The sequence below is a fragment of the Cryptomeria japonica genome, chromosome 1, assembly GCF_030272615.1.
Source record: "Cryptomeria japonica chromosome 1, Sugi_1.0, whole genome shotgun sequence".
Lineage (NCBI taxonomy): Eukaryota > Viridiplantae > Streptophyta > Pinopsida > Cupressales > Cupressaceae > Cryptomeria > Cryptomeria japonica.
In genome coordinates this window covers 391,429,874-391,457,406 of record NC_081405.1, presented here as the reverse complement: position 1 = coordinate 391,457,406, position 27,533 = coordinate 391,429,874, and the positions used below count along the sequence as shown (strand labels likewise).

General features: G+C 36.7%; 1 protein-coding gene across 2 annotated transcripts in view; it reads right to left on the bottom strand.

Moving 5' to 3' along the window:
- Nucleotides 1–3,087: 3,087 nt before the first annotated feature.
- LOC131070926 (purine-uracil permease NCS1) overlaps nt 3,088–27,533 on the bottom strand; it is a 51,550-nt gene continuing 27,104 nt past the window's right edge. The window contains exons 1-2 of one of the 2 annotated variants that reach the window (XM_058006614.1): nt 5,090–6,266; nt 3,088–4,013 (exon numbers count right to left, since the gene is read on the bottom strand). In XM_058006614.1, coding sequence (XP_057862597.1) covers nt 3,268–4,013; nt 5,090–6,107 — 1,764 coding nt within the window. In that variant the 5' untranslated portion in view covers nt 6,108–6,266 and the 3' untranslated portion in view covers nt 3,088–3,267. Of the gene's footprint in view, nt 4,014–5,089; nt 6,267–27,533 lie in introns of those variants that run through there. The other variant, XR_009372012.1, reaches the window with a different exon arrangement.

The following is a 27,533-nucleotide window of genomic DNA, read 5'->3' as shown; positions in this document are numbered from 1 at the left end:
TGTTTTCTCCTACACATTTGTGTCTATCTTTTGGTTTCTCCTCCCTCCCATTTCCATGTGGTTTTTGATCTACTTCTTAAAGATCTTGTCTAAATTATTATTGTTCCTACAAGAAACACACACACCCAACTAAATCCAATGCTACCACCTACCCCAACATTCCAAAATCCTCTAAGTGTGGTGTCCCCATTTTTCTTTATCCTACGGATGCCCATCATTGCCAATTGATTAGATAATTTCTTTAATTGGCCTACTTAGTCAAATTTGTTCTTGGTGTTTTTCTTTTCCCTCTTAAATATTTTTCATGTGCCTAAATTACTAAAGTCAAAAGTTTTTAAGTATGAGGGTGTTTAGATCAATTTCCTACTTTGGGCAAGGTTTTAGATTTTGTCTTGCTAGAATGCCTTTCCTTTGTCCCTTTCATCATATTCTATGTTTGGATTATTAGAATTCTATATGTTAGCATCCCTTCCCCTATATTCACACACCTCCATGTTCCATCTTTGTCCCTTGTAGGGTTTTTAATTTTCTAGAGCATCCCTTTCATCCCCTTTTCTCTAAGTTACCAAGAATTCCCTAATCATGTAGGATTTCTAGACTCCCCTTCATAGGTTGCTCATTCATTATCTTGTTGCCCTACTCCCTAGTTATTGAATTTATTTTCTCTATCCTATTGCCTTCTTTATTTTTGGGCCTAGGCCTTTGGCAATCCTTTTGAACTAATATCAATAAGCAATATCCCCAAATTTCTATCACTAAAACCTTGATGTTTCATTTTATTTTGGTTCTTAAGGGTTATGCATCTTGTCATCCCTTTTATATAGACCTTGCTACTCATATTTGGCACTGCCCTATATGTTTGAAGTTGATTTTTTCTAACAACTAAATGACCTCTATACATTTTCAATTAGCCATTGTGCATGAGGGATTATAGTGCTTAAGAGAATTTGCATCAAGGTATCCCTAGGCCCCAACTTCCAATCTTAGGGTTTCAATATTTTCTCTCACAAATTTCCCTTCTTGTATCCTTGTTATATTTTTCCTCTAATCCATGGAGCCTCACAACTTGTATTTACTTCTCACTTGTTACCTTGGCCTCTAGGCTTGAACCTTTTGGATTTCTAATACCATCATACATGAGGATTCCATCATCATGCATCCTTAATCCCTAGTCCTCGATAGGTTTCCCTTTCCTTCATATGTATGATAGTTTTTTTCCAAGTCATGATGCTACTTCCTCTTCCTTCAATATCAAATTTTCCTTTTCTTTGATCCATGATTGCTTCATTCATATTGTGGGTTTTTAAGCCTCTCCTTCTTCCCTAAACATATTAAGTACTTGATAATCTTAATACTTGAGTCTTGTCATTCTACTAATGCACTCCTCTCAAGATTCCAAGATTTGTTTTCCTTCCCCACACCTTCTTCCTATGGTAGAGGGTATCATGTTTCTTTGATCCCCTTTCCACTTCATGCCTTCCCCTCATTAAACTTTTGAACTTTTTATGTCAATGTAGCTACTAAACATCATTAGAGTGGTACTTGATTTCTCAAATCACATTTCCCTTCCCTCTAATAAGTTGTGCTTTCAAAGCTTTGGAGTTTTTCTTACCTCTATTTCTCTTACAATTGGAATCATTGTCGTATCTCAAATCCTAAATCCTTGAATTGTTGTTGCTTCTCCATTCAATTTCCTTGAGCTCTCAACATTTTATCTCCCTATGCTCTTGCCATTACTACATCCTATTCCACAATTCCCTAGTCCCTTCAAACTAACTTGCCTTAATCTAAAATTAGTCACTCATGGGGAAGAGAGTACCAAGATCCAGACCTTTATAAGTGGTCTACCCAAAAGGAACACTTGAGTTGCTACAATGTCTAATGAGATTTTTTTTAGGATTCATTTCCCTCAAGGGCCCCAAGAATCCATTTAGTACATAAGGCAATACCTTGATAATGAAAATTGAAAGTGTTTTAAGCCACCAATATTGCGAGAAGACAATTAAAATTTCCAAGCAACATGATGAAATCCTTGATGCTCATCATTAGAGGCCTAAAGAAAGTTTGTAAGTAGATTTTCAATCTTTAAATAAGAGGCTTTTAAAGGCACCCAACAAGAGGAATACTAAACATGAGTGCTAAAAAATAGCTGGAGCAAATCTAAAATTTGCCAAGCAAAAAAAGAGGCTTGGTAATCTTGTAGTTGAGTTTTTTTGTTCAATCATACTAGTAATGGCTTGGCAAAGGGAAATAGGAGAAGCTTGAAAAGCAAAGGGAATGCCTAAAAAAATGGAAGAATTCCTCATGAATGATCCATTTCCAACTAAAATTATTTGACCATCCTACCTTACGAAGAAGTAGCTAACTTGTTTTTTTGTTAAGTTGATTAAAACCCCCAAACAATAGAATTCAATATGCAAAATGAGTTGACCATCCTACCTTACGAGAAGTAGCTAACTTGTTTATTTTTGTTAAGTTGATTAGAATCCCCAACAAATAGAATTCAATATGCAAAATGTCATATTAGAGGCAAAGCCCATTACAAATTGTATTGGCCCAAATTGTATAGGGCTAGTAAAGGTTTTTAAAATGTATTGCTAGCCTCTTTAAATGTAGTGGAGCATTTTTACTACAAATTTAGTGGCTCACTCCATTGACACAATTTTGATTAAGTAAAGACACGAAATTTCCCTAGTCCATACTGTTAGCTTGCAACTTTTTGGACTAAACTATGTGAGCATTTTTCTTCATCAGTGTTTGAGATTATACTCCATGATCCATCATCAAGATGAACAAGCAAAATAAGAGAATTGACATATGATTTTGATTATCAACATTAACTTGAGTTCTTTGAATATATTTAATATTGACTAAGAGTCTATCTTTAATATATTCACATCTTATATTATCTTAATTTTTTTTAATTGTACAAATATAATTATTTTATGTTTAAAATAATTATTAAGGTTTTATTTTACAATTAATTATATTGTTAACAATTAATTTTATATTTATTAATATTTTTTTTTTAATTTTAAGATAAATGGTTATTTCATATAATAAAAATACTAACATTGATTCAACCCATTGAACAAATCCCAATCACAATCATATTTACCTTAAGGCAAGTAGGTAATAGGATCTAAAGTCAAGTATTGATAAGATTAATCATGTCATGCTTTGTAATCCTGGGAGAAAAGTGACAGCAAATTTATCTTTCTTTGCACTTAGTCAAGTTATATTTGATTGGAAATTTCCAACCTCCTGTTATGAAGTCGAAGTCTTAGGAGAAGCTTTGGTGTGTAGGGCTCCTTGAGACAGTGATAGAATCCAGTAAGCAAATCCAGCAGCGAAGAGGCTTACAAACCATGCATTGTTATATAGAATTCCATAAATGGGCGAATTAAGTTTTAGCACGCCAATTGTCTGCAGAAAGCCTGGAATGACAGGTAGAATGCCGATCAACAATGATACCAATGCGGTGATATTGTATCCTTTGTAGTGCCAATACTGTGCAAGGGGACTGCCTGAGTATAGATCATTGATATCTAAATCACAGTTTCTTAGAATATAGTAGTCAACAAGAACAATGGCTCCTATAGGACCCAACAAAGCTGAATATCCAATCAACCAAGTATAAATGAAACTTTCACTGGATTGCAGTAACCTCCATGGCTGAAAGAGGATTCCAATAAGAGCTGTCAACAATGCACCCCTTCTGAAAGTAAACCAAGAAGGACTGAAATTCACCAAAGCATTGGCAGGGGCCACCACATTAGCAGCAATATTTGTTGTCAGTGTGGCCAGTGCAATTCCAAAGATGGATAGGGAAATAGGCACAATACCACCAATTCGCCCAAGAACATCAATTGGATTCGAGATCACTTGGCCAAAAATTATTTCTGTGGAGGAAGTTACCGCCAGGCCTAAAAAAGTGAAAGCTCCCATAAATATTGGGAGACCCACTTGCCCAACTATCTGATCTGCTTGGCTCTTAACATACCTTGTAAAATCTGACACGCAAAAATATGGCAGGAAAATGAGTACTTGTCATCAGGAGACTACACTAATTACCAGAAAACCGAAATGCAATAGATGCAACTTTCAATCAAGAAATTGTGATTTAGAGCTTAGAAGTAACAAATGGTTTAGGTTTTCTCTATTTTGACAGAACAGTCTGATTTTAAATATAATAATCTATGAAAAAATCATTTATAAACTACAATGATATGTTAAATTTAGATCCACACATGAGAGCTGATAAACATAAAGCAACATTCATAATGGGCAGACAACCTTAATGCAGCATACAATCAGTTTAACTAGATGGTACATCTGCTTTCAAAAATATTCTGACAGCTGAATGTCAGGCCTCAAAGGTTAGTCTAGCCTAATTAAGATGCTCGATTTCTAGCCCAGTTATGGAATGTCATGAGCAGTCGTAATGATCCGGGGCTTTGCACAAAATTGCATAAGGAATTGTACTAGCGCTGTTAATGCAAACAACTCCCAAGAGCCTCACCTCTGCAGATCTAACAAGATAATTTTCCCTCACTAATTGAGCATTGGCTCAAAAGTACTGAGAGAAGATCTCCGATGGGATACTAATTGAATAGAAGTCCAATAGAATGGAGAAACTCTAAGACTGAATTATCATAAACTGTTGAAATGATACAGGAAAAGAAGATAACTAGTGTTTTCCTTGGTGATGGTTATTGCAGGCCTGTAATTGTCTATGAAATGATAGCACTGGAGAAACCTGCTCAGAGTGTAATGACTCCTGGCACTTCCATTTCCAGTAAACAGGTCAAAGCTAGTTCACAAATTTAATGAATCTACCTGGTTTATCGCAGTTGCAGCAATAGCAAGTGAAAAAATGGGATGTGGCTGGGCAGAGTCTAGGATAATGTTGGCAGAATATATAGTCTTAGACATGACATCTAAGGCAACAAAACTTGTTTTTGTCCTTATAATATGTTGTGATGAGCATAAGAACATAAATAGAAAGATGATTAAGAGAAACAAGAATATTTTCAGGATCTTTGCATCCCCCTCTCTTAAGAACAAAGGTAGAGAAAAAGGGGCTTACCAGTTATGTTGATAGCCACAGTAAACCAAAAACTGATGTTGGCAGTGAGAGAAGGAAAAAATACCGACCAGAATTTGCCTTCCTGTGCACCTCCCTTTCCGAATTGAGAACCAATGGAAAGCATAGAACCAAACCCACCTGCATTCACATAGGCCCACAACAGCAGGGCTGCCGAAAGTGTCATCAGAATTGGAGCAGAGTACTTCTCCAGCTTTCTGATGCTCTCCATTCCATTCCAGATAAATAACATCTGAAGAACCCAGAAAATCAAGAAGCACCCAAATTCAGGAGCACTAGTCCCAAGCCAGGGGATCAATTGCCCTGTCAAGGTCCCTTTGCGCAGGGAGTTAAGGAGCATAAATATGGCCTGACCCCCAATCCAGGTCTCAATGCCATACCAACCACATCCAACAAGTCCTCTCAGAATTGTAGGCACATGGGCCCCCCTGATACCGAATGAAGCCCTGCACAGAACAGGGAAGGGGATTCCATACTTGGTGCCAGGGTGCCCTGTTAAAACCAAAGGAAAAAGCAGGAGCAGATTGCCTGCCATGACTGTTGCAATTCCCTGCCACCAAGCCATTCCCATCTCAACGAGGCTTCCTGCCATGTAATACGAAGGCACACCCACCACCATACCAATCCATAGGCTGGCCATCTCCCACCCAGAGAAGCTCCTCTCCTCCACACTAGTGGGCCTCAAATCTTCATTGATGAGACCCTCATCAGGATCCAATGGCGCTGCAACAGATACTGGCCCTAAAAATCCATGTAACATAGTGAAGGACTTTTTTCTGAGTCTGGGCTTACCCAACTTCAGAGAGTACGGAGACCCATCTTCAGAATCACACACGAATCTCAATTGTTTTGAATTGCCAGTAAACAACGGAAACGAAGATACCCTGTGGCCTCTCACTCTCACTCTCAGCTGCCTCTGTCGCCAATACGTTTGCTTAATACGAGTTGCTTTGGCAAACAAACAGGGAGCTTCAATCGACGTTTGGCATTCCATGATCATAACTTTAACTCCAATCGCTTACCTTCTAATTGTGCTGCTTCCAAATTGCTGAGCTTCTGTCCACTGATAAATTAATGGCTGTGAATCATGCTAAGATGCAGATTCACCGAGAATCTTGTCTAATAATAAAATATAAACCAATAGCTTGAGCCCAACGATTCTTTCGTTGACTTTAATCGAATTGTACGAATTTCGACACGGGCTACAATCTTAATGACAAATTCTTGTAATCGTGAGATTTGAAAACACGTCATTTTCGATTTAGTAATAAATTATAAATTATCTATAAGTTTGGTTAATTTTTCTAAATTTTTATTTATTTTGATATATATATATTTTCACATGCTTAGTTCTTATTTTATTGTGATATATAGTTTGCTACATTCATCTTATCTAAGCATTTATCTAAGCATTTATTACACTTATCTATTTACGTACTTTCATTTAATTAGTATTCATTGATCTCATCATTCAATCATTTCAGAACATTTTTGAGGTTGGGGGATTGACTCTACGATGATAGAATTGATCTGAAATCAACTTCTATGTATGTCCCTACATTTTGTAAATTCTATGCTATAGGCTAGTATTGAAGGCATTTGACCTCACAATCAACGTCAATGCATTCATTTACATATTTACAATATTTGGTGATATGTGCTAGTATTTAAAGGCAATCAATGCTTCCATTTACACATTCAATCTTCTTTGAGCATTTGAAGAAGTAATATTCACATTAAAGGAAGGAAATATTCAATTAGTGCAATTAAAAATCATTAATTTTACATAAGCATCTTAAGAGTATTTGCAGGTTTAAAGAGTGTTGCTTTTGATCTTGTATACACATTTATATAAATTGGCCTAGGAGAATGAGTCCACTAACAACACAATGATAGCCCTACCAATGTATTTCTCCATATTGCCAACCCTAAGATATAAAATAAGAGCAGAGAAATTGAAGACCAATTAGACAAATCACATTGTAGAGTTGAATCTAGACATAAAGAACAAATTTGCAATTGTAAACTTGAACTATACTTGTAAACATGATATGAGGCAAGGCACAAAATAAACGTAGGTTCTATGTCATTTCATTAGTAATAAAATATAAATCAGATCACAAAACCACAAGGCTATAAAGTCACCGGACTCAGGCTCCAACATTGGATGTCGGTTGTTGTTCTACAATATGTTTGTCAATTTCTTCCACTATTTCCTCTTCTTCAATCAGTGTCAGAAGCAGATCTATAAACTCTTTCTCATCAAGCATGGTAGCTCAAAAAAAGTTTGTCAAGTCCATGACAATATCTTCCTACAATTCCTCAACATCCGGTTGCACCACAGGGCCTTTCTTAGCCTTAAGCACCATCTTGTTAAACTCAATTATTCAGGTCTCTTATTGCTGCAAGCTCGTCCTGCAAGCATTGTTCGTGATTTTCAGCTTGCTCTGCAATCTTTCCTAATATAGCGATGACCTTCCTATATTCACTAAAATTAGTTTGTGCTTTCCATGCAAAAGACCATAACTATCAGACTATATTCTCTTGCTCCTTATTTCGCCAATTCAAATCTGGGTTGTGAAATGACAACTCACCGTCATGAGGCAAAACCATTCTGATGCAGGCGAATCATGACAATTTCCTCTTTTTAGCTATCTCTAATGTTTTTCTACAAAAATGACAGCATCAAATGTAGTAACACATGTCGTCACCTTTTTCGTGTCCTTGGTTGCTTAATCGCCATTAATGACGGTACTCAGTAAATCTTCCCTTGATTTGTTTCTTGGAAGTAGTGCATGACGTGGCAGCCGATGAGGCAAAAAGAGTAGCGACATGAAGCAATTATTCTTATCAGCTTGATAGGTTTATTTAATTTCGGTGGCGCCCAAGCATGACCTATATTTACCATCACTCGTGCTGCCACCCCAATAGGGTAGCTTGAAATTACATCATCAAGAATATCCTTGTTTTTGAAATTGGAGGTGTACTTCAAAACTTTAGAGAAGCCTAAACTTTACAAAATATAAAGATATCGGAGGATCGGAAGATCAGGCAAGTTCACAACCATCGAACTCTTTCAAAGACAACCACAAGTCCAACTTTCTAATGGCATCGACTTCTTGCAGACTCCTTTAAGCATGTCGGGTTGTTGGGTAATTCTAAAAGTGAAGACCCCCACGACAAAGGTTCAGAAACTCAGAAAAGCCGCGACAAGGGGGAAAAGGAGAAGGGGGCAATAAAGATTTACGACTTACTAACATTTAAAAATTTATAGGTAACATATAGGCTCTGAATGGGGACTAGGACTAGCAAGACATAGAGAACTCCAGAACTCAAACCGGTGCATGAAAAATTGGGCAACAGAGTCAGGCATAATAGAAGGAAAAGGTGATGCCTGGTAGTAGGGTGGAGGGGCGACTGGGCATAAACTCAAAACTAACGAGCCAAAACCAGAAAACACACCAAAACGAGACCTAAACATATACAAGGCCATAAGGGCCCAATGTTAAATGAGTGCAACACTTTTCAAGTGAAACCATTTACGGGTTGGGAGAAATATATACCTATGTGAAATAGAGGGCTTCAGACATGACATAATGAAAGACAGATAACATTCGATTACGACTCCAAATCCAAACTTCTAATTGCAGCTACGCAAAAGTTTCTTGTAGATGCATTCGTGCCCAAACAACCACTCTTCATGATAGACCTCTAGAACCAGACCTATTACCTCTTCATGACTTGCTTGCAGTGACTGAAAATGATCCTTTCGAAAAGATTTAGCCAGTATATTTTTTCTCAGATCATATACCTCCCAGCTCTAATTTAAGATATTAACACAACAATCATGGCCCAACATGCAAACTTTACTCGAAAATGGCTCAAGATTCTCAACAACTGAGGATTTATCAGTAATTTCATTATTAGAAAAATAATCATCAACAAGGGCCCTGGGGTTTGGAATCAATAAATGACATCTCTGCTTCCTATTTATGCACAACAACATAAAGAATTGAACTCATCATACTCATAGCTATCTTCAAGGATTTGTCTCTTGGGTTCATTAGAGTTATGGAGGGATAACAATTGCTTAACCGACTGAGGATTTGTCAATTAAAAAAGAAGGTTATCCCTAACCTTGGCATCCTCATAAGATTCTATAGGGTAATACAAAGGATTTAAAGGATTCTATTCAATCCCTATCCCCTGGGACAGGGATTGCTCTTTAGAACAGGAGAGGAGATCTTCTTCGAGTGTTATGCCTCACACAAATCCAATCAAGTCAATCAGAGGACAATCAGAAAGAGAACTTTTTTTTGGCTTACCCAAAGTCAGAAAGGAGCTCATGCATGTTGTACATGATGGCATTTGATTGTCACATTGTAAAAGAATAGGATCAAACCTTGAGAAAACTTCATCTTCCCTCGCACATAGGAGCTCATCTCAGAGGGTGACTTGAGGCGATGTTACCTTCTTTTCAAATCCATTGGAAATGCTTATGAAATTTTTTACTCCAACCTCAGTGGTGTGACCTTTATCATCGACTATACCACATCAAAAGTCACCTTCAGAACCTTGCCAGAGCCAGTTTGAAACATAAACCCTTTTGAATTCTTCTAATGTCTTCACTTCTTCAGAGCTACCGACCGATAGTTCTTTAGGCTCAATTGGTATGTGTGTCGGAAATGACTCGACCTTTACACTTCCCATTAGGTGTACCTCTTCTTCTAGGCGTTCGGCATGATGATTTAGAGCGTAGCTTCAAAACTTCTTATGAGGGCGATGGAATCAAACAAGGACAATTCTTGTGTCTCTTCTGTTGAAATCTTATAGGCCCCTTTTTTAAAGGTGGCTTAATTGACTATATCTCCTATACGCATCTCTTAGAAATGATGCACATATGTAATCCTCAACAAAACATCTTTATTTCCATTAATTTTCTCCCAAGTATTCACAGGATAAGACGGTACTTGACTAACATTCTCTTTCAAATATTAACCATCTGTTAACTTAGGCCTAGCCCGAGACCCTCCTTTGAGTCTATACACAAACAAAGTCGCCAGTCTTCTTCCGAGAAGGCGTTTAAAATGTTTCCAAAGAAAAGTATGCATTGGTTTAGCAACCAGAACCACTAGCTCTCATAAATCTTCTAGTTTCTTTCCTAGCAGAGTCACCAAAAATCTGTTGGGTAACAAATTTATCACCTAACTCTATATTCTCACGCCCACAAAAGTGACAAATGTAACCATAGTTGAACTAGTCTAAACAAACTATCTACTAACCGATTCTCTGCTTATTTTACAAGGTGGCAACTACCTTCATATTATTCAATGAATAAAGAATTAATAAAATGCTTTTAACCTGAGAGCAAATAAGGAAAGAGTTTTTAACCAAAAAGCTTTGCAAAGGCATGCATAAAATATAAAACACAATTTTTTTAGATTTTCCATATTTTCAATCAACTAGATTACCACAAAATATCATTCACAGATAATATTCTTGTAGCAACAGAAAATTTAAACCATTCACCATCCCAATATAAATCCACCCACTGACAACCATTCAAAAGAACAAAAAGCATCCACACATCATAATTCAAAGATTACAAATATCTGAAAGCCACCAACTGTTTTTCTATATTCAAAATAGTAAACAAAAATATGCTTAAAGAATTTTTTACTCTTAAGAGTAAAACGAAGTTTTCCCAAAAGATCCCTCTAAATCTACTAACTTATTTATAACTATTATCCCAAGTCCTTTCGTTTTAAGAAATGGTTTTTTTAAAGATAATGGTCTTGAACGTGACCGTTCTCAAAACAAAAAAACATCCACTAAGCAATAAAATCTAAATCACGTCACAAAACCACAAGGCTATAAAGTCATTGGACTCAGGCTCCATCATCGAGTGTCAAGTGTTATTCTGCAATCCATTTGTCAATTTCTTCCGCTATTTCCTCTTCTTCAATCAGTGTCAGAAGGAGATCTGTAAACTCTTCCTCATTGAGTACGACATCTTGAAAAAAGTCAGTCAAGTCCATGACGATATCCTCCTACAATTCTTCAACATCTGGCTGCACCACAGGGCCTTTCTTATCCTTAAGCACCATCTTGTTAAACTCAATTATTCGGGTCTCTTCTTGTTGCAAGCTCATCCTACAAGCATTGTTCATGATTTTTAGCTTGCTCTACAATCTTTCCTAATATAGCGACGAACTTCCTATATGAGCTGAAATTAGTTCATGCTTTCCGTGCAAAAGACCATAACTGCTAGACTATATCCTTGTGCTCTTTCTTTGGCCAATTCAAATCTAGGTTGTGAAATGGCAATTCACCGTCATGAGGCAAAACCATTATGATGCAGGTGAATCATGACAATTTCCTCTTTTTAGCTATTTCTAATGTTTTTCTACAAAAATGACAACATCGGATGTAGTAAAGCATGTGCCACCTTTTTCGCGTCCTTAGTTGCTTAATCGCCATTAATGACGGTACTTTGTAAATCTTCCCTTGATTTGTTTCTTGGAAGTAGTGCATGATGTGACGGTTGATGAGGCAAAAAGAGTAGCATCACAAAGCAGTTATTCTTATCAACTTGATAGGTTTATTTAATTTTGGTGACACCCAAGCATGACCTATATTTACCATCACTCGTGCTGCCACCCCAATAGGTTACTGAATAAGCCTGAAATTACATCATCAAGAATGTCCTTGTTTTTGAAATCAGAGGTGTTCTTCAAAACTTCAGAGAAGCCTAACCTTTACACAATATAAAGATATCAGAAGATCAGGAAAGTTCACAACCATCGAACTCTTTCAAAGACAATCAAAAGTTTGAATTTCTAATGGTATCGACTTCTTGCAGACTCCCCTAAGCATGTCGGGTAATTCTAAAAGTGAAGAACCCTGCGACAGAGGTTAAGAAACTTAGAAAAGCTGCGACAAGGGGGAAAAGGAGAAGGGGGCAATAAAGATTTACAACTTACTAAAAGTTTAAAAATTTATAGGTAACATGTCTCTAATTTTTATGTATATTTTTATTTGATATTCATTATCCCTTAGTCATATAATTTGTCATTTTGTTCCATCATGAATATTCTCAATTATTTTCTCATCATGTTCACTTCTTATGCCACTATGCTTAATGATAACACATAGATTGTCGCCTGTGATAGTTACTTAGCCATTGCATCTATGTAAATTGAACCATATGATTTTATACTTAAACAATATGATATGTCTTGATTTATCTTTACTTGGATATTCTAGCAACATGGACACATGTGTCGCTAAGGTTCCCTCTTCTATGCCTAATGATATACTTGGTAATTTGAGATTGTCTATCTATGACTATCATAATGATGAACCTTATTATGATTATATCCATTCTTTCACTAGTAATAGACATATTAAAGAGGATAAACATTACGTACATGAACCTTCTATTGTTATGTGCATGAAACATCATATGATAAGGTAAATGTCATGAAAATTATTTATGGTACTTGTTGGTGCATTCTATATTGAAGAGACACTATTTTTTCTTCTTTTTTAATGGAAACATTTCAACATACATAGATGTCAGCATCTCTACCTTTATATATCGAATTACAACAATATGAGTAAGCATAATATAAACTACAAGCCTCCTTAAGTCGAGCATCCATGTGCAGGGGGATCCAATCCGTCAAATTCACCTAGGGGTTGAACCTGGCCCGAATGCACCTCTTGGGGTTTGAGCCTTGGTGGATGGATTCTATGTCACACACCATTATCCTCACCAATTATACTCAACCAATTGAGCTACAACCCTTTGGAAACATACTATTTTTAAGTTAAGCCCACTTAGGGCTTATTGGAGCTATTTTTAGCTCCCTAATTATGTATTAGGTTTTCATTTCTTTTTTCTATAAAGCAGTTCTTTTTCTTTTTTTCATTCATTTTTTAGTCTTTACTCTTAAGGAATATAGAAAATATTTCTTGTATCTCTCCTTCGTGGAAGGTGTCTTTGTCTTGTTGTTTGATACTGCTCATGTGCCCATTTTGCAAACTTTAACAATACTCTAGATCTATATGTCATATCAAGCTTAAATTCATCCTTGTTTTACATCTCATACTAAGCCTTATTATATTCCCACTTTTCCCACCTTAGTTATACCATTGATTCATTCACACCTTGGCATGCAAACATTAGGTATGTACACATTATAATTTCATACTAGCCCCACCAATGTGCATCTTAGAGATTTGGTATGTTCCTTGGAATATCACAAGATCATCTTAAAAGAGATCTTAGGGCATACAATTGTTTCATCTACTCTTAATCATGAGTTTAGTTCTACTATTGTAACCAGTCCTTTCAATATAACACCCAAATCTCCATTGCACTTCAAAATTTGTCATCTCTAATTATGGCTCATGAGTATAGGTTATTTTGTATTGTAGTTAGATGTGGAGCCATTGCAACTGAATTTATCTAGCCATTTATTGAATATTGTAATACACATAGCATGGGGTACATGTGACATAGAGATGCACCAAAATGATATAAAGAAGATACTCAAGTTAATTGATTAACTAGGCTAATAGGAATAATATAAATATATCTTTGTATGTTCATACCAAGATATGTTGATCATTGATCCTAATACCATGATGCACATAACATTATCCTATAGCAAGATGTTATACTAGTTAAATGCAATATTATGAAGATGCATCCTAAGGTTTCTTTAATGATTAAAGAGGAATTATAAATTATGTTGAAGGTTGGGTTTGTGAGACCAATTGATTATTTTAATTAGATATCTAATATGGTACTTATTGATAAGATTGATGGTCATATTTGCATTTGAACTAACTTTAGAGATCATAATAATCCATCTCCCAAGGATCAATTCCTAATATTGATATGATTGTGTAGACACCTAAAATTCCCACGTATGCAAAGTTGTTATGTTGTTGTTGAGGAGGTATGAAGTTTTGGTTTGGTGAAGTGAATGTGTTAGTTTGGGTTATGGATTTGTAAGTGTTTTTGTTTGATGGGGTCGTTGTAATCCTCATCATTTAATTTATCAATCCAAGGCTGTATCCATGGCTATATGAAAAAGAGAATGAAAAAAATTGGTATGATAGTCTATTCTAACTTGCAGGAAATGAAAGCTAATCTAAGGAACACTTGCATGAAAGGAAGGGCTAATATAAAACACACCTACGTGAATTGAAAAGGCTAAACTAATTCACACTTTTTGGAATTAAAATACTTGCTTGAATTCAAATTTACTTTAGGAAATTTTAGAAAATACATTGCTGGAAATGAAACTAGTCTATCCTATTTTCTCAGGCTGAAACAAGTCTTTCTAATCCCTCCCTTTGCTTGATTGATTACAATATATTTATAGAACTCTCATTCCATATCTACCCAACCAATCTACTAAGAATGTGGATCCAAGATTTTTTAAGGGGGTCATTCATAAATCTTTAAGAAAACCGACACTGTTGTCCTTCATCTTGCCAATCTGTCTCAATCATTTTCTGTCATCAACTGCTCCTTCCCTACTGTGAATCTCGCCAAACCATCAAAAGGTGTTTTATCCCTTGAAGTCTAATTTTCATATGATTTTGAATTTTTGAATTTCATTAAGAAACTAGGGAGATATCATTGTTTTACTAAGACTGTGTTTTTCACAATTTTTGGGTGCCTGATTTTTAGGAAGTCTCACGTTCTCAACATGAATGAAAGAATTAATCATCAAGTTGACCAAATCATTGTTGATCATCATGAATAAGATGCTAAAATCATGAAATCACATTTGAATGCTTTTTAAACTTCATTTATCTTTGTTGGAGAAAGATAACATAGTGTAGTGTGCAACTACAACTTGCATGAAACAAATATTTTTCCTATTGATTAAGGAATGACTGATGCTCCATAATTCTGCATGAATATTGGAATATGTTGAGAGTGTTCAAGAGCCTTCTCTATCTTCTCTTAATGTCTTCAAAACCTTGTCTGGAGTTGTTTGGATTTAATTTTTGGAGCTCTTTGTTGCAACTATTTTTGAATCTTCATGTTGTTATGAGTTATTTAATATCTCATTCATCTGCATTGTAACATCTTGCACACTCATGGAGACATATTAGTAGCAATTTAGATCAAATTTGTTTACTAAAAATTTAAAAAAATATCTAATTTATATTTTACCTTAAACAAGCTAAAGAACTTTCAATTATTACTCAAATCCACTTTTACAACAATACACTAAGAAGAATAGATTATTTTAATGGGTTAAATATGAGACAATTTATGGTCTCATCATTGTTCTGCTAGTAAGCAAAAGTGATGTGTTTGACTGTGGAGTGAAGTTAATATTTGTGTGTTGAAGGTAACTTGTTGTGTTTGTGAGATGGGAGGTGGCATGTTAGATTTTTGGTTTTGTGCAAGTAGATTGTAGTTTTGGTTTTTATTTTGGTTTGGGTTGGCTTGTGTCATGTGTTGGGTATTGTCCGATTGTGCTGATGTTTGGGTCAATGGTGGCATGTTAAAGAGTGGGTTGGTGTATTGTAGCCATATGAGGGAGGTGTAGGAATATTAACATTTGTTGTGTTGTGGGATGTTTTATTCAAAGGTATTCTCATATTTAGTTATTGTGAAACGAGGTTGTTTGGTGGGGGTATCATGTTTGTAGAGCCTATATTTTAGGATATGGAATTCAGTATGAGCTCTTTAACATTGGAGATGTCAAAATCAACTAGAAGTCTAACTTCATTCTGTGCAAGAAATAAGAAGTGTCTATTGGGATCTATAGACAAAAGTGCATCCATAATTCATAAGATTTTGAGATCTTGTGATGCATTATCAACTTAATCTTGTGTCATGTTTTGTTCAATGTTGGTCAAGGATAATTTTTCATTAGATGGCTGCAATTTAGCTCCTTGTCAGGGTGTCTAATATGAGTTTGAGGATGACCCAAATTGCCTCATGCTATTAGGATTAAAGTTAGGATATAATAAAATCTCCATTTGTTTCATTTTTCTTTGTGACCTTGTTTCAACCATACAAGACCTAGATATTGTCAATGATACATTATGAATGCAAAAAAACTATGGTTAGGAATCTATGCTAAATGATGATTTTTAGATTTTTTATTTATTTTTGGATGACTTGGATGTTGTTTTAATGCTAACATGATAGTACACTAAGTGGACAAAGGGAATGTATAAACCTCAAAGTGATGATGATCAAGATGTTGGATTGATAAAATTCAAACCTACACTAAACAAATGAGTATTAGGCCTAACTATTGTGTAATAATGGATGATATGAAATCAAGGCAACCAATGAAAACTATGGTCTGATTTGGATCTAATCATTTGTTGTTTCTAATGTGATTGTTTAGTTGCAATGTTGGATGAATGCTCAAATTAAAATTTGATCTAAAGGATGTGTTTATAAGCTAAATGGATGCAAGGATATGCAAGATGTGATGATAAGTTATTAAGTCTTGGGTCTCTATCTCTCCTCTCTCTATAAATTAGGTCCAGCGTCTAAGATTTGGAATCCCAAGGTGAAACTCTAATGTCTTAGTTTGAAGCTCAATTACAACACAAAAAGATATAGATGTGTCTTAATTGTGTAACTCTACTCAGAGGTGAAAAAATTTAGAATATAGTCAACATGACAAATGCATCACAAGGTCGACAGAATACTCGATGCATTAAATAATTGCTCAATTGCAGTGTTTGATAGATGAAATGTGTAGTCGACTACAACAGATGTAGTATGGGATATGATAGCTATGGCATTTTGTGTGGCCCTAGGTTTTCTAGATCAAATACATGATATGACTATTCACATGTGGTATTCTAGCTAGATTTTGCAATTTTAATGTTTAGGGCATTGTTCATTTTCGACAATTTCTTTATTTTTTAATTTAGCAAGAAGACACTTAGAAAATAGTAAGACACAATGTCTAGTTAACTATCATCAGGGTAATAAGGCCAATCGTATCACTAGTATCACATAATTGAAGATACACGTAAGTAAGCATAGCCCAATTATTCATGTAGGTGTATTTTTAATAGTATAAGGTTGAATGATAAAATACCATAGGACATGCATGCTCCACTCTCATGAGTCTATTGATAGAGGTCCAATGACACAAGGGCTCACCTCTCCTCTTACCCCAAAGGTTTGAGAAACATTTACTCAAGGGATTTCCACCTCACTCGGGATGGTACATGCCAAGTAACTTCAGGCATGATACCATACCTTGCACCATACTATGGAAATGGTAGATGGCTCTTAAGATTATAATAAGCAATGGTTCTTAGTGGGGGACTATCATGAATGTAGTGTCTATCTATAATAGCCTGATATTGGGAGGGTTATCTCCTCCTCTCCTCACCAAACAAGTCTCAGTGGACTGGGGACCTTGTCGCTTGACTTTGAACGACACTAGTGACTCATTGAGGTACAAATTTTGTTCTCCCCAGTTTATATACCTTGCTCAAAAATGTGGTTGAGGTTGAACCTTGAGGTGATGAAATCCATAGGTAGGCCTCCTACTAAAAAATAAAAATAGATTGTTAATTGTTTATCTTGCACCCAAGTTCTCACATGGACATGAGGGGAGAGAATATGCACACAAAAACCTAGATTTACAAATATGTGCAAGTTATAAGGACCTCATTAATTAAATATTTACATAATCCATAAAATAACATAAGTTAATGACACATGCTCAAATTTACAAGATCAAGGCATGCTATTTACATAGTGACATGAACATTTAGTACAGTAAGCCAATAACAAGGCTAAATATAAGATATATCATAATCCTTTACAATAGATCATAAGGTCAAGTATGTTGAATACATATGAACAAATCATGAAGGCCACCATGATAGGAACTCTTGGAACCTATCTCCTTCAAGTACACCGTGGGCGAGAACATTGTTAGAATGTATTTCCACCCTGCCATGAGGTATTTACACCTCCCTAGAATCTTTCATGACACGAAATATACCCAACCCAATGCAAGGAAGACTAACAATGTAATACTAGCAAGAGTAATGGAAATGTGCAGTATTTATATCTGCATTCTAATGCAACATCTTTACTTATCTAATTGAAGTCAATTCAATTCCAAGAAGACTTCGGTGGCAAATGAGTGCACAAGAGCACATAATGCACACAAGATCGCATAAAAGCATTAAGGAGCATGTCTCTATTCATTTTCTTACATGCATATAAACACCATTATGACTTCTAATGCATGGTTCTCCTACTTTGATAATGTGAGCAATGATATTATGTAAGATGATAACACACTATCATACATGCAACAAGTCGTCTATATGTTAAAAGTGCAAGTTAAACTTCTAGTATTTATATTCATAAATCATCCTATTTCCAATGCAGTGATAACTAATAAGCATACAAACTTGTAATAGAATTAATGGAGATTTCATATTTAAAGAATATGAATTATTAAAGAAGGTATATCACAAGTATGTATAAATAAATTAAATAAACATATGTGTATACATTCTAATACTTGAACTAGAAACTATAATATGAATAAATCATCATCGTGGATAGGGCCCATTAATGAGCCTTGATGGGTTGATCTATCCGATAGAGTGGAGGCTAAAACTGTTTGGATGAAACCAAAAGAAGGGTGGGTCAAAATATATTAACCGGAGGCCTTCAGGGGCAAGATATGTTGCCCAAGATTGGTGTGCAAATATTTTAGCATGCATTGTACAAAGGTTTGAGGAGGAGATGAACAATGAGTCCAAAATGAAAGATTCCTTGCTCTAAATGTGGCAAGCAAACATTCGGTGTCTAATATCCACTTGGAGGGAGATTAAAAAATAATCATCAATGCAATTATCAAAGGAGTGATGCAAATATGAAAATTAAATAAGGCCGCTAAAATAATTAAAGAGAGGCTATCCTCATTTCAAACTTCAAAATATATGAGGTAAGATGTACGGGAAATGAGGAAGCGGACGTACTGTCCAAGTGGCGGTAGGTTTAATGTAGGTTTAATGCTCGATAATGAAAATGAGATTTGGGAGTATCTCAAAGAGGTCTCCCTTGAAGACGATGACATATGGGCTGCAAAAGATTCGACATGAGTGTAAAGGGAATTGAAGGTGCTACATTTCCCGATTTTCTCATAGCTTGATAATTTATTAAAGGGAGATGGATTGGTTTCATCGCCATCTCATTATAATTGAAAATTGTTTCATAAGGTAGCAAGAAACACACAACATGGAGGCTAATTTCTCATTGCAGACCACAAAGCAAATGATTTCATTTTGGGGTGGATTTCAAATGATAGGTTGTAGAAAGTCTTCAAAATGGAAGAACCCATGTTCTTGTAGCTAGTGAAGATGATGATGGCTAATTTTTTCAAGGAAAAATATAAGTGTCACTCAAAGATTGATATAGTGTCTCTTTTTTTTAGCATAGTGCCTTGAGTTGGGGAATAAAGAAGAGGCACATTCACTGATGAGTCTGTGTGTAAAGGGCAGGTGGTGTTGGGGTGTTGCAGCTTTTGTTGCAATAGCTAGACCTAGCTAGGGCTTCATGTTGGAAATATTTATTGCCTGGCCACCCAGTCAGCCCCCAATGGATATCTCCTCACCTACCTGTCAGGAGAGCTGAAGCAAAACAGTCTGGAGAAGATTTGGTTGGGATTTCCACCCAACTGCTCCTGACGTGAACTGCGAACATTAGAGGAATTAATTTCATAGGTGAGTTTCTGAATTTGAAATTTGGGGGAATTTTTGAGTGGACAACAAGAGGCAAAAAGAGGAGAACATTCGCCAATTTAGTGCAGTTGCCAAAAAATCTCCAATAGAGAGAAGCAACTCCAAATTTTGTGTGAGTGTAGAGAATAGAAGTGAACAACATCAACCTGTGTGTTTGTGTGTGTGTTTTGTCAGTCGAGTAAGATAGCTCCTAGCTATATGGTGCATCAGTAGAGCAGTGATCATTCCTGAATGTGTGCAGCTCTAAGAGAGCATGTGTTTGTAGTGATCTCAAAGAAGCTCCATTTTGTGTAGAACAATACAGCTCCTGATCGCTGCTCGTAGAATTGTAATCAATAGTTAGCATATAGTTTGTATTTTGTAATCTCCAGTTCATTTAAAAGAAATCAAGAAAGCTTGTATGTCTACTTGTGTGTTATTGACTTTATTCTCGTGGGTGTGTTCCCAGTTGTTTGGGAATTGAGACAACGGTCTCTATGCTTTGTTTGGGTCTGCCCAACTTGATAGATTTGTGATCTCTCGACATGGTATCAGAGCTATAGAGATTTAGAGCCTAAATCCTTGTGAGAAAGGCATTTGTTTTTTCTGGGTATTTGAGTTTTGTGTGTAGGAGACATGGCTAGAGATGAAGGAAAGAGTTGGAAGCAGTCATCATCCTTTAATGGACAAAATTATGATGTTTGGGCCAAGAAGATGAAGACCATCATGGTTGCAAACGATTTGTGGGAACGACAGATCCAGGTTAGTATGTTGCCCTCACAAATAATCAAAAGAACCAGTTGAGGGAAACAAGGAGGAAAGATGCTAAGGCATTGAGTTTGATTGAAGCAACTTTAACAGAGGCAATATTTCCGAGAATAGCAGTAGCTAATTATGCTAAGGAAGCATGGGAAATCCTGCAAGCTAGCTACAATGGGACTAATAAAGTCAGATTGGTGAAGCTCTAGATGCTTAGAAGAGATTTTGAGACTTTTCAAATGAAGGACAGTGAGTCCATTTCAAAATTTCATACAAGAGTCTCTGGTTTATTGAACCAACTAAGGTTAAATGGAGAAACCATGGAGGAGCAGAGGATTGTTGAGAAAATCCTTCAAAGTTTGCCTTCAAAGTTTGATGCAATAGTGATTGTCATTGAAGAGGCAAAGGATTTGTCAATTTTGACAGTTGATGAGTTTATGGGTTCTCTTCAAACCCATGAGCAACGCCTATATAGGTCTGCTACTTATTCCCAAGAGCAATATTTCAAAGCTCAAGCCAATGCAAGAGGCAGGGGGAGAGGAAGAAGAGTTAGGAGTTCAAGAGGCAGAGGTCGTGGCAATGAAGAAAGCTCAAGATGAGCAAAGACCCAAGAGGGAGTGAGCAGCTCTCAAAATAACTCCAAACAAGGCAAGAAGAATAGCAGTTCGAATCAAAGGTATGATAAGAGCAATGTAGAATGCTTTAACTATCATAAATTTGGTCATTATGCAAGAGATTGTTGGCAAAAGCAAGGTAACCAGCCAAGGCAAAATGCTAACCTAGATTATGTGAATGTGGGTGAAAGTAATCAGTCCACAACCTTCATCATGTGCAACATTGGTGAAGAAGGCAACCTTGAAGTTTGGTATTTGGACATAGGTTGCAGTAACCACATGAGTGGTAATGAGAGTTTGTTCTCATTTATTGACAAAAATGTCAAATTTGAGATCAAAATGGGGAACAATGGAATAGTTCCAGTTGTGGGCAAAGGATCTATTATGATCCACACCAAGCAAAGTGAGAAGAAGGAGTTTGGGAATATTTATTTTTCTCCAAGGATTAAACATAATCTCATGAATGTTGGACAACTGATCCAAAATGGATACAAGTTGTTGATGGAGAAGGGTGAGTGTGTCATTTTTGACAAAGATGGGAGTAAGAAAGTTGTTGCAGCAGTGCAAATGACAAAGAACCGAATGTTTCCTTTGAGAATAAAGATGTGTTTCTCTTCTCAGTCTGTCGTTGCACCTCCCAAAAAAGCGTGTACAATAGTTCAACAGTTGAAGGCCCTCAAGAGCAGCATTGAAGACCCTTCCAAGCTATGAAATCTTAGGTATGGATACTTGGGTAATGTTGGTTTGAGTTTATTGTCCAAGAAAAGAATGTTAGATGGTTTTCCAAGCATAGAAGAGCCTAGGAGCAAGTGTGAGGCTTGCATTTTGGGTAAGCAACATAGGCTACCCTTTCAAAAAGGTAACTCTAGAAGGGGAAGAGCACCATTGGAGCTAGTGCATACTAATTTGGTTGGCCCTATGCAAACCATGTCTATTGGTAGAAGCCAATATTTTATGACCTTTATTGATAAATTCAGCCGTAGAACATGGGTTTATTTTTTGAAGCACAAATTTGAAGATTTTGATAAGTTTTTGCTATTCAAAGCCCAAGCTGAAAAGGAGAGTGGACATTGCATAAAGGTCCTAAGGTCATATCTTGGAAGAGAGTATACCTCCAATGCTTTTGTGGATTTTTGCAAGCAAAATAGAATCAAGAAGGAGCTAACAATCGCTTATACTCTGCAGCAAAATGGACTGGCTGAGAGGAAGAATAGGACCATTGTTGAGATGGCAAAGACCATGCTCAAGACAAAGGGATTGCCAAATGAATATTGGGGAGAGGTTGTAGCAACACAGTATATTTGATAAATAGAAGTTCAACCAAGGGGGCTCAAGACAAGATTCCACAAGAGGCGTGGTCTAGGTTCAAGTCGACGATTGAGAACCTTAGAGTGTTTGGGTGTGTGGCATATGCTCATGTGCCAAAGGAGAAGAGGCAAAAGTTGGATGACAAGGGTGAGAAATACATTTTCATGGGCTATAGTGTTGAGTCCAAGGCATATAGATTGTACAACCCCGTCACCAAGAAGATCATCATAAGCAAAGATGCTGAGTTCTTGGAGAATGAGTCATGTGATGGCTTGGTGGACACCTCTACATCCACCTTACAAAATGTGCCCATCAATGATGATGATGATGATTATGAGTATGAAAATCAGAAAGATGTTGTGATGGCTCTTGACAGCTCCTGACAGATCATGACACCTCCTGATGCAGATAAGAAGTCAAGCAAACTGTCACAGAATTCTCAGAGTTCGGTGAGCACTCGTCAGATCCGAACAGCTCTTGATAGCTCCCGACAGCTCTAGATGGCTCTTGACAGAAACAGGCAGAAAGACAAGCAGCTAGACGTAGCCAAAGAATTGGCTCCTGAATGCTCCTGATGGTACAGATCAAAGTCTGCACAAAAAAGTAGCAGTAGTAGTGAGAGTTCAAACCCCACTCTCACCTCCCTAATGCCAAAGAAGACCAAATGTCTAAGGGAAATCTACCAAAGTGATGGGTTTGATGAAAATGTTAATTTTGCATTGTTTTCTCATAGTAATCCAATTTATTTTGAGGATGCTATTAAAGAGGAGAAATGGTGTGAGGCCATGGATGAGGAAATAGATGCAATAGAGAGGAATGGCACTTGGGAGTTGACTGATTTGTCTCCCAACAAGCAAGTCATTGGGGTTAAATGGGTCTACAAGACAAGGAGCCACGCTGAAGGAAGAATAGAGCGCCACAAAGAAAGACTAGTGGTCAAGGGGTACAAACAAAAATTTGGGAGAGATTATGATGAGACGTATTCCCCCATTGCAAAGATGGAGACCGTGTGGGCAGTCATAGCTATTGCAGCCCAACACAAATGGAAGGTATTTCAAATGGATGTGAAGTCTGTATTTCTTAATGGAGTGTTGAAAGAAGAGGTTTATGTGAAGCAACCACCTGGTTATGAAGTTTCGAGTAATGAAGTCAAGGTATATAGGCTAAAGAAGGTTTTTTATGGGTTGAAGCAAGCTTCACGAGCATGGTACAACAATATTTACTCATATTTGATGACCACTGGCTTTGGCAAAAGCGATGATGAGCCCACTCTTTACATCAAGACAACTAATGGTAAGATTCTCATTGTTGTCTTGTATGTTGATGATTTAGTTTTCACTGGGGAGGATGATTTCCTCATTGCTGATTTTAAAGAGGCCATGACAAGAGAGTTTGAGATGACAGATTTGGGTCTCTTGAGGTATTTTGTAGGCATAGAAGTAAAACAAATGCATGATGGTATATTTATCTCTCAAGACAGATATGCTAGTGAGATCTTGAAGAGATTTAAATGTATGCTAGCAAGCCTGCATGATAGGAAGGTTGCTAGGTAAGTGCTCAAAAGGCCAATTTGAGTCAAAAGGCCATAAAAGGAAACAAAAGGTATTGTTTGTGTCTGCTCCTGATGTTTGCAATAACAAGTTTAGTTACACTTGATAGGTCTCTCTACAAGTCTTCACCATCAACCTCCCTTCTTGCTGGAAATTCATACCCTTTCTCTAGCTTACTCCAACTCCCCACTTCACCCATCTACACATTTCTCATTCCCTGGCTTACTGGACATTCAACTTATTGTTTCCAGTGTGCATTAAGCAGTTCCAACATGGTCATGTAGGGGCAGCAAGGTTTTGTTCAAGTTTGACAGCCAACTTAGTTTAAGGCTCATAGCCCTTAGCTTGCTCAATACACCAACCAAAAGGTCAAACACCCAACTTGCTTACTGGACATTCAACTTATTGTTTTCAGTGTGCATCAGGCAATTCCAACATGGTCATGTAGGGGTAGCAAGGTTTTGTTCAAGTTTGACAACCAACTTAGTTTAAGGCTCATAGCCCTTAGCTTGCTCAATACACCAACCAAAAGGTCAACTGGACATTCAAATTATTGTTTTCAGTGTGCATTAGGCAGTTCCAACATGGTCATTTAGGGGCAACAAGGTTTTGTTCAAGTTTGACAACCAACTTAGTTTAAGGCTCATAGCCCTTAGCTTGCTCAATACACCAACCAACTTAGTGATCTCATAGGGTTTCAAAAACCCCAAACTCCTCCTTATAATTGGGTTTATGCATTTTGACAAAAACAGTCAAATGTGTGTTATGCAGTCAAAAGGGCTACTAGCCCGTGGAGGCCTAATTGGCCTAATTTTGCTCACCCTACCCAACGATGGGATTCTTGACCATGATAGAAGTTTTGGATAGTGTGGAATGGGTCTTAGGAAAGAGATTTTTGTGGTTTTAGGCTTCCTCAATCTGGTTTAGTGTCTGTCCACAAATTTAGGCTTAAACATAGGGTTTAGTGAGGGTTTGGGTGCTTCCACCATAGATTCTCTCTACCAAACTTGATTCAAACTCCCACGCTGCTAGGAGACCTCTGCCACAACAAATTAAAGCTTCCCCTACTTTTGATAGTCAAGCATTATGCCAAACATTTGGCAAACAACTGAGAAAAATGAAGAGAAATGCCACTGTCACTGTTAAAATCCCACCCTTCTACCAGTCAACTGCTGCTACTTCTTTGGACCTACATAATGAAGAGTTTGAATTGGAAATATACCTCAATGAGGTATGCAAAACACTAGATAATCTTCCTATTACATTGCCTTCTCAGTTACAAGGCTTGGATGACGCTTTTGAAGCATTCCATGAGCATTTGACAAACACAATTCACAAAAACAGTGAACTCACAGTTTTGTTTACAAAGTGAGAATGTTTAATAGGAACAAGCTACTCCAACAAACCAAGGTGATCTTCAACACCCTTGGCCATATGTCTAGACCTCTGCCTCATACATTTGTTCACTCCAAATTTATTTTGGGTGAAAATCTTGAGTTTTTGATCATGCTACTAGCCGAGTAATCAATACTTGCCTAGTATTAACTCAAGTCCTCCTTCCAAACACAATTTTGGCATAAATTAAAGCATATGTACACTATATACATGAGTACCAACTTGAATAAATCCATTTTGTGGGATCCCAAACCTGGATTAGTCAAGTGGTGGCATTTTGGAACCTCAAACCCTTGGCAGGGCAGTGAGCACACAGAAGTAAAATAATTGTGTACAAACAAATTTCCAAAGGAAACCAGTACACAATCACTTAGAGATAATTGTAAAACTATTATGCACACTTTCCAAAGGTACAGTATGGACTATGAAAGCTACAGTACGGACTGTTACTCCAAGGAAGGAAAAACCATTCATAAAAGTCAAAATTTCATAATTTTTATTAGGAATCTCTTGCTCATACAATCACCAACCTTTCTCCAGGAAAAGGGAGGCCTATTTATAGAATTTATAATTAGTTACCAAGCCCTGTACATACATGAGGCTTCCACAACTGCATTTTGCTAGAAAAACCCAAAAATGACAACTTTTATAACTTTGGTAAGCCCAAATGACAACATTTCTTGCTCCAAAATACATTTTTGACACTCTAACCTTATCAACTTGTCTAAAAAACTTAGACATGCTTAAAACCACTTAGTAAACATGTTTCAATTATTTGGAAATCATTTGGAGACCTTTTAGGCATTTTTGCACATTTTTGCTAAAAAATGTCAACTCAAACCCTGAAAGGCAAAATTTGACCTCTTGAGCCCAAAATGAGATCAAAACCACTAGACAAGACACATAACAACCTAAAACAACATTAAAAACTTGACACAAGACATTACAAACATGAAAACATTAAATACTCAAAAATGAGAGTTTTACTCAACTAGGTGCTCCTGCACCATACTCCCCCAAAAACAAAGAAGTCATGTGACTCCTTGAGGCAGCAAAGAAGAAAGAATGCCAAACTTCTAAAATTCAGTTTTAGGTATCCATGTGGCCTCTAAGATATGTTTATCCTTCCACTTGATTAGATGCTCCATGTAGGTGTGATTCTTTGTCTTTTTGAGAATCCTGGAGTCTAGAACCTGTTCTGCTTGGGGAATAGAAAGAGAAGGGAGAGATAGATCAGAAAGGGATCGTGCAACATCTGAAACTCTTTGAATCTCCTCAGGTGGCTGCCCTTTGAAAGCAATCAAATCTGCAACATTAAAAATGGGAGACAAAGAAACATCAATAGACAAATCAATTTTGTAAGCATTAGACCCATACTTAGCCAATATTTTGCAAGGGCCTATTCTCCTCATCTGAAGTTTGCTTGGAACTCCCTTTTGTAGCCTTGCCTTGTTCAAATGAACCATCACATAATCTCCTATGGAAAACTGAACATCTCTCTTTGTAGCATCCACTCTTGCCTTGACTTTTTGGGAGGTTTATTGGAGAGCTTTTCTCACTTGCTCATGAACCTCCTTCATGGATTGAGCCATTTCATCTGTTGTTCCACTCTTAGGCTGCAAGTTAGTGATATCCCTCAACTCCATTATACCCTTTGGATGCATACCATAAACAACTTCAAAAGGACTTTTACTTGTAGATCGGTTAACACTATCATTGTAGGCATATTCTGCTTGATGAATGAGTCGATCCCAACTCTGCCCATATTCCTTTGTCAAGCACCTAAGCATGTTTCCAAGAGACTTGTTCACAACTTCGGTTTGGCTATCAGTTTGTGGATGATAAGTTGAACCAAAAGAGAGATTAGTACCCAATCTCTTCCAAAATGTTTTCCAGAAATGACCAAGAAACTTAACATCCATATCTGAAACAATGTTAGTAAGCAAACCATGAGTTCTAACAACTTCTTTGAAAAATAAGGAAGCAATATGACTTGCATCATGTGTTGTCTTACAAGGAATAAAATGAGCCATTTTGCTA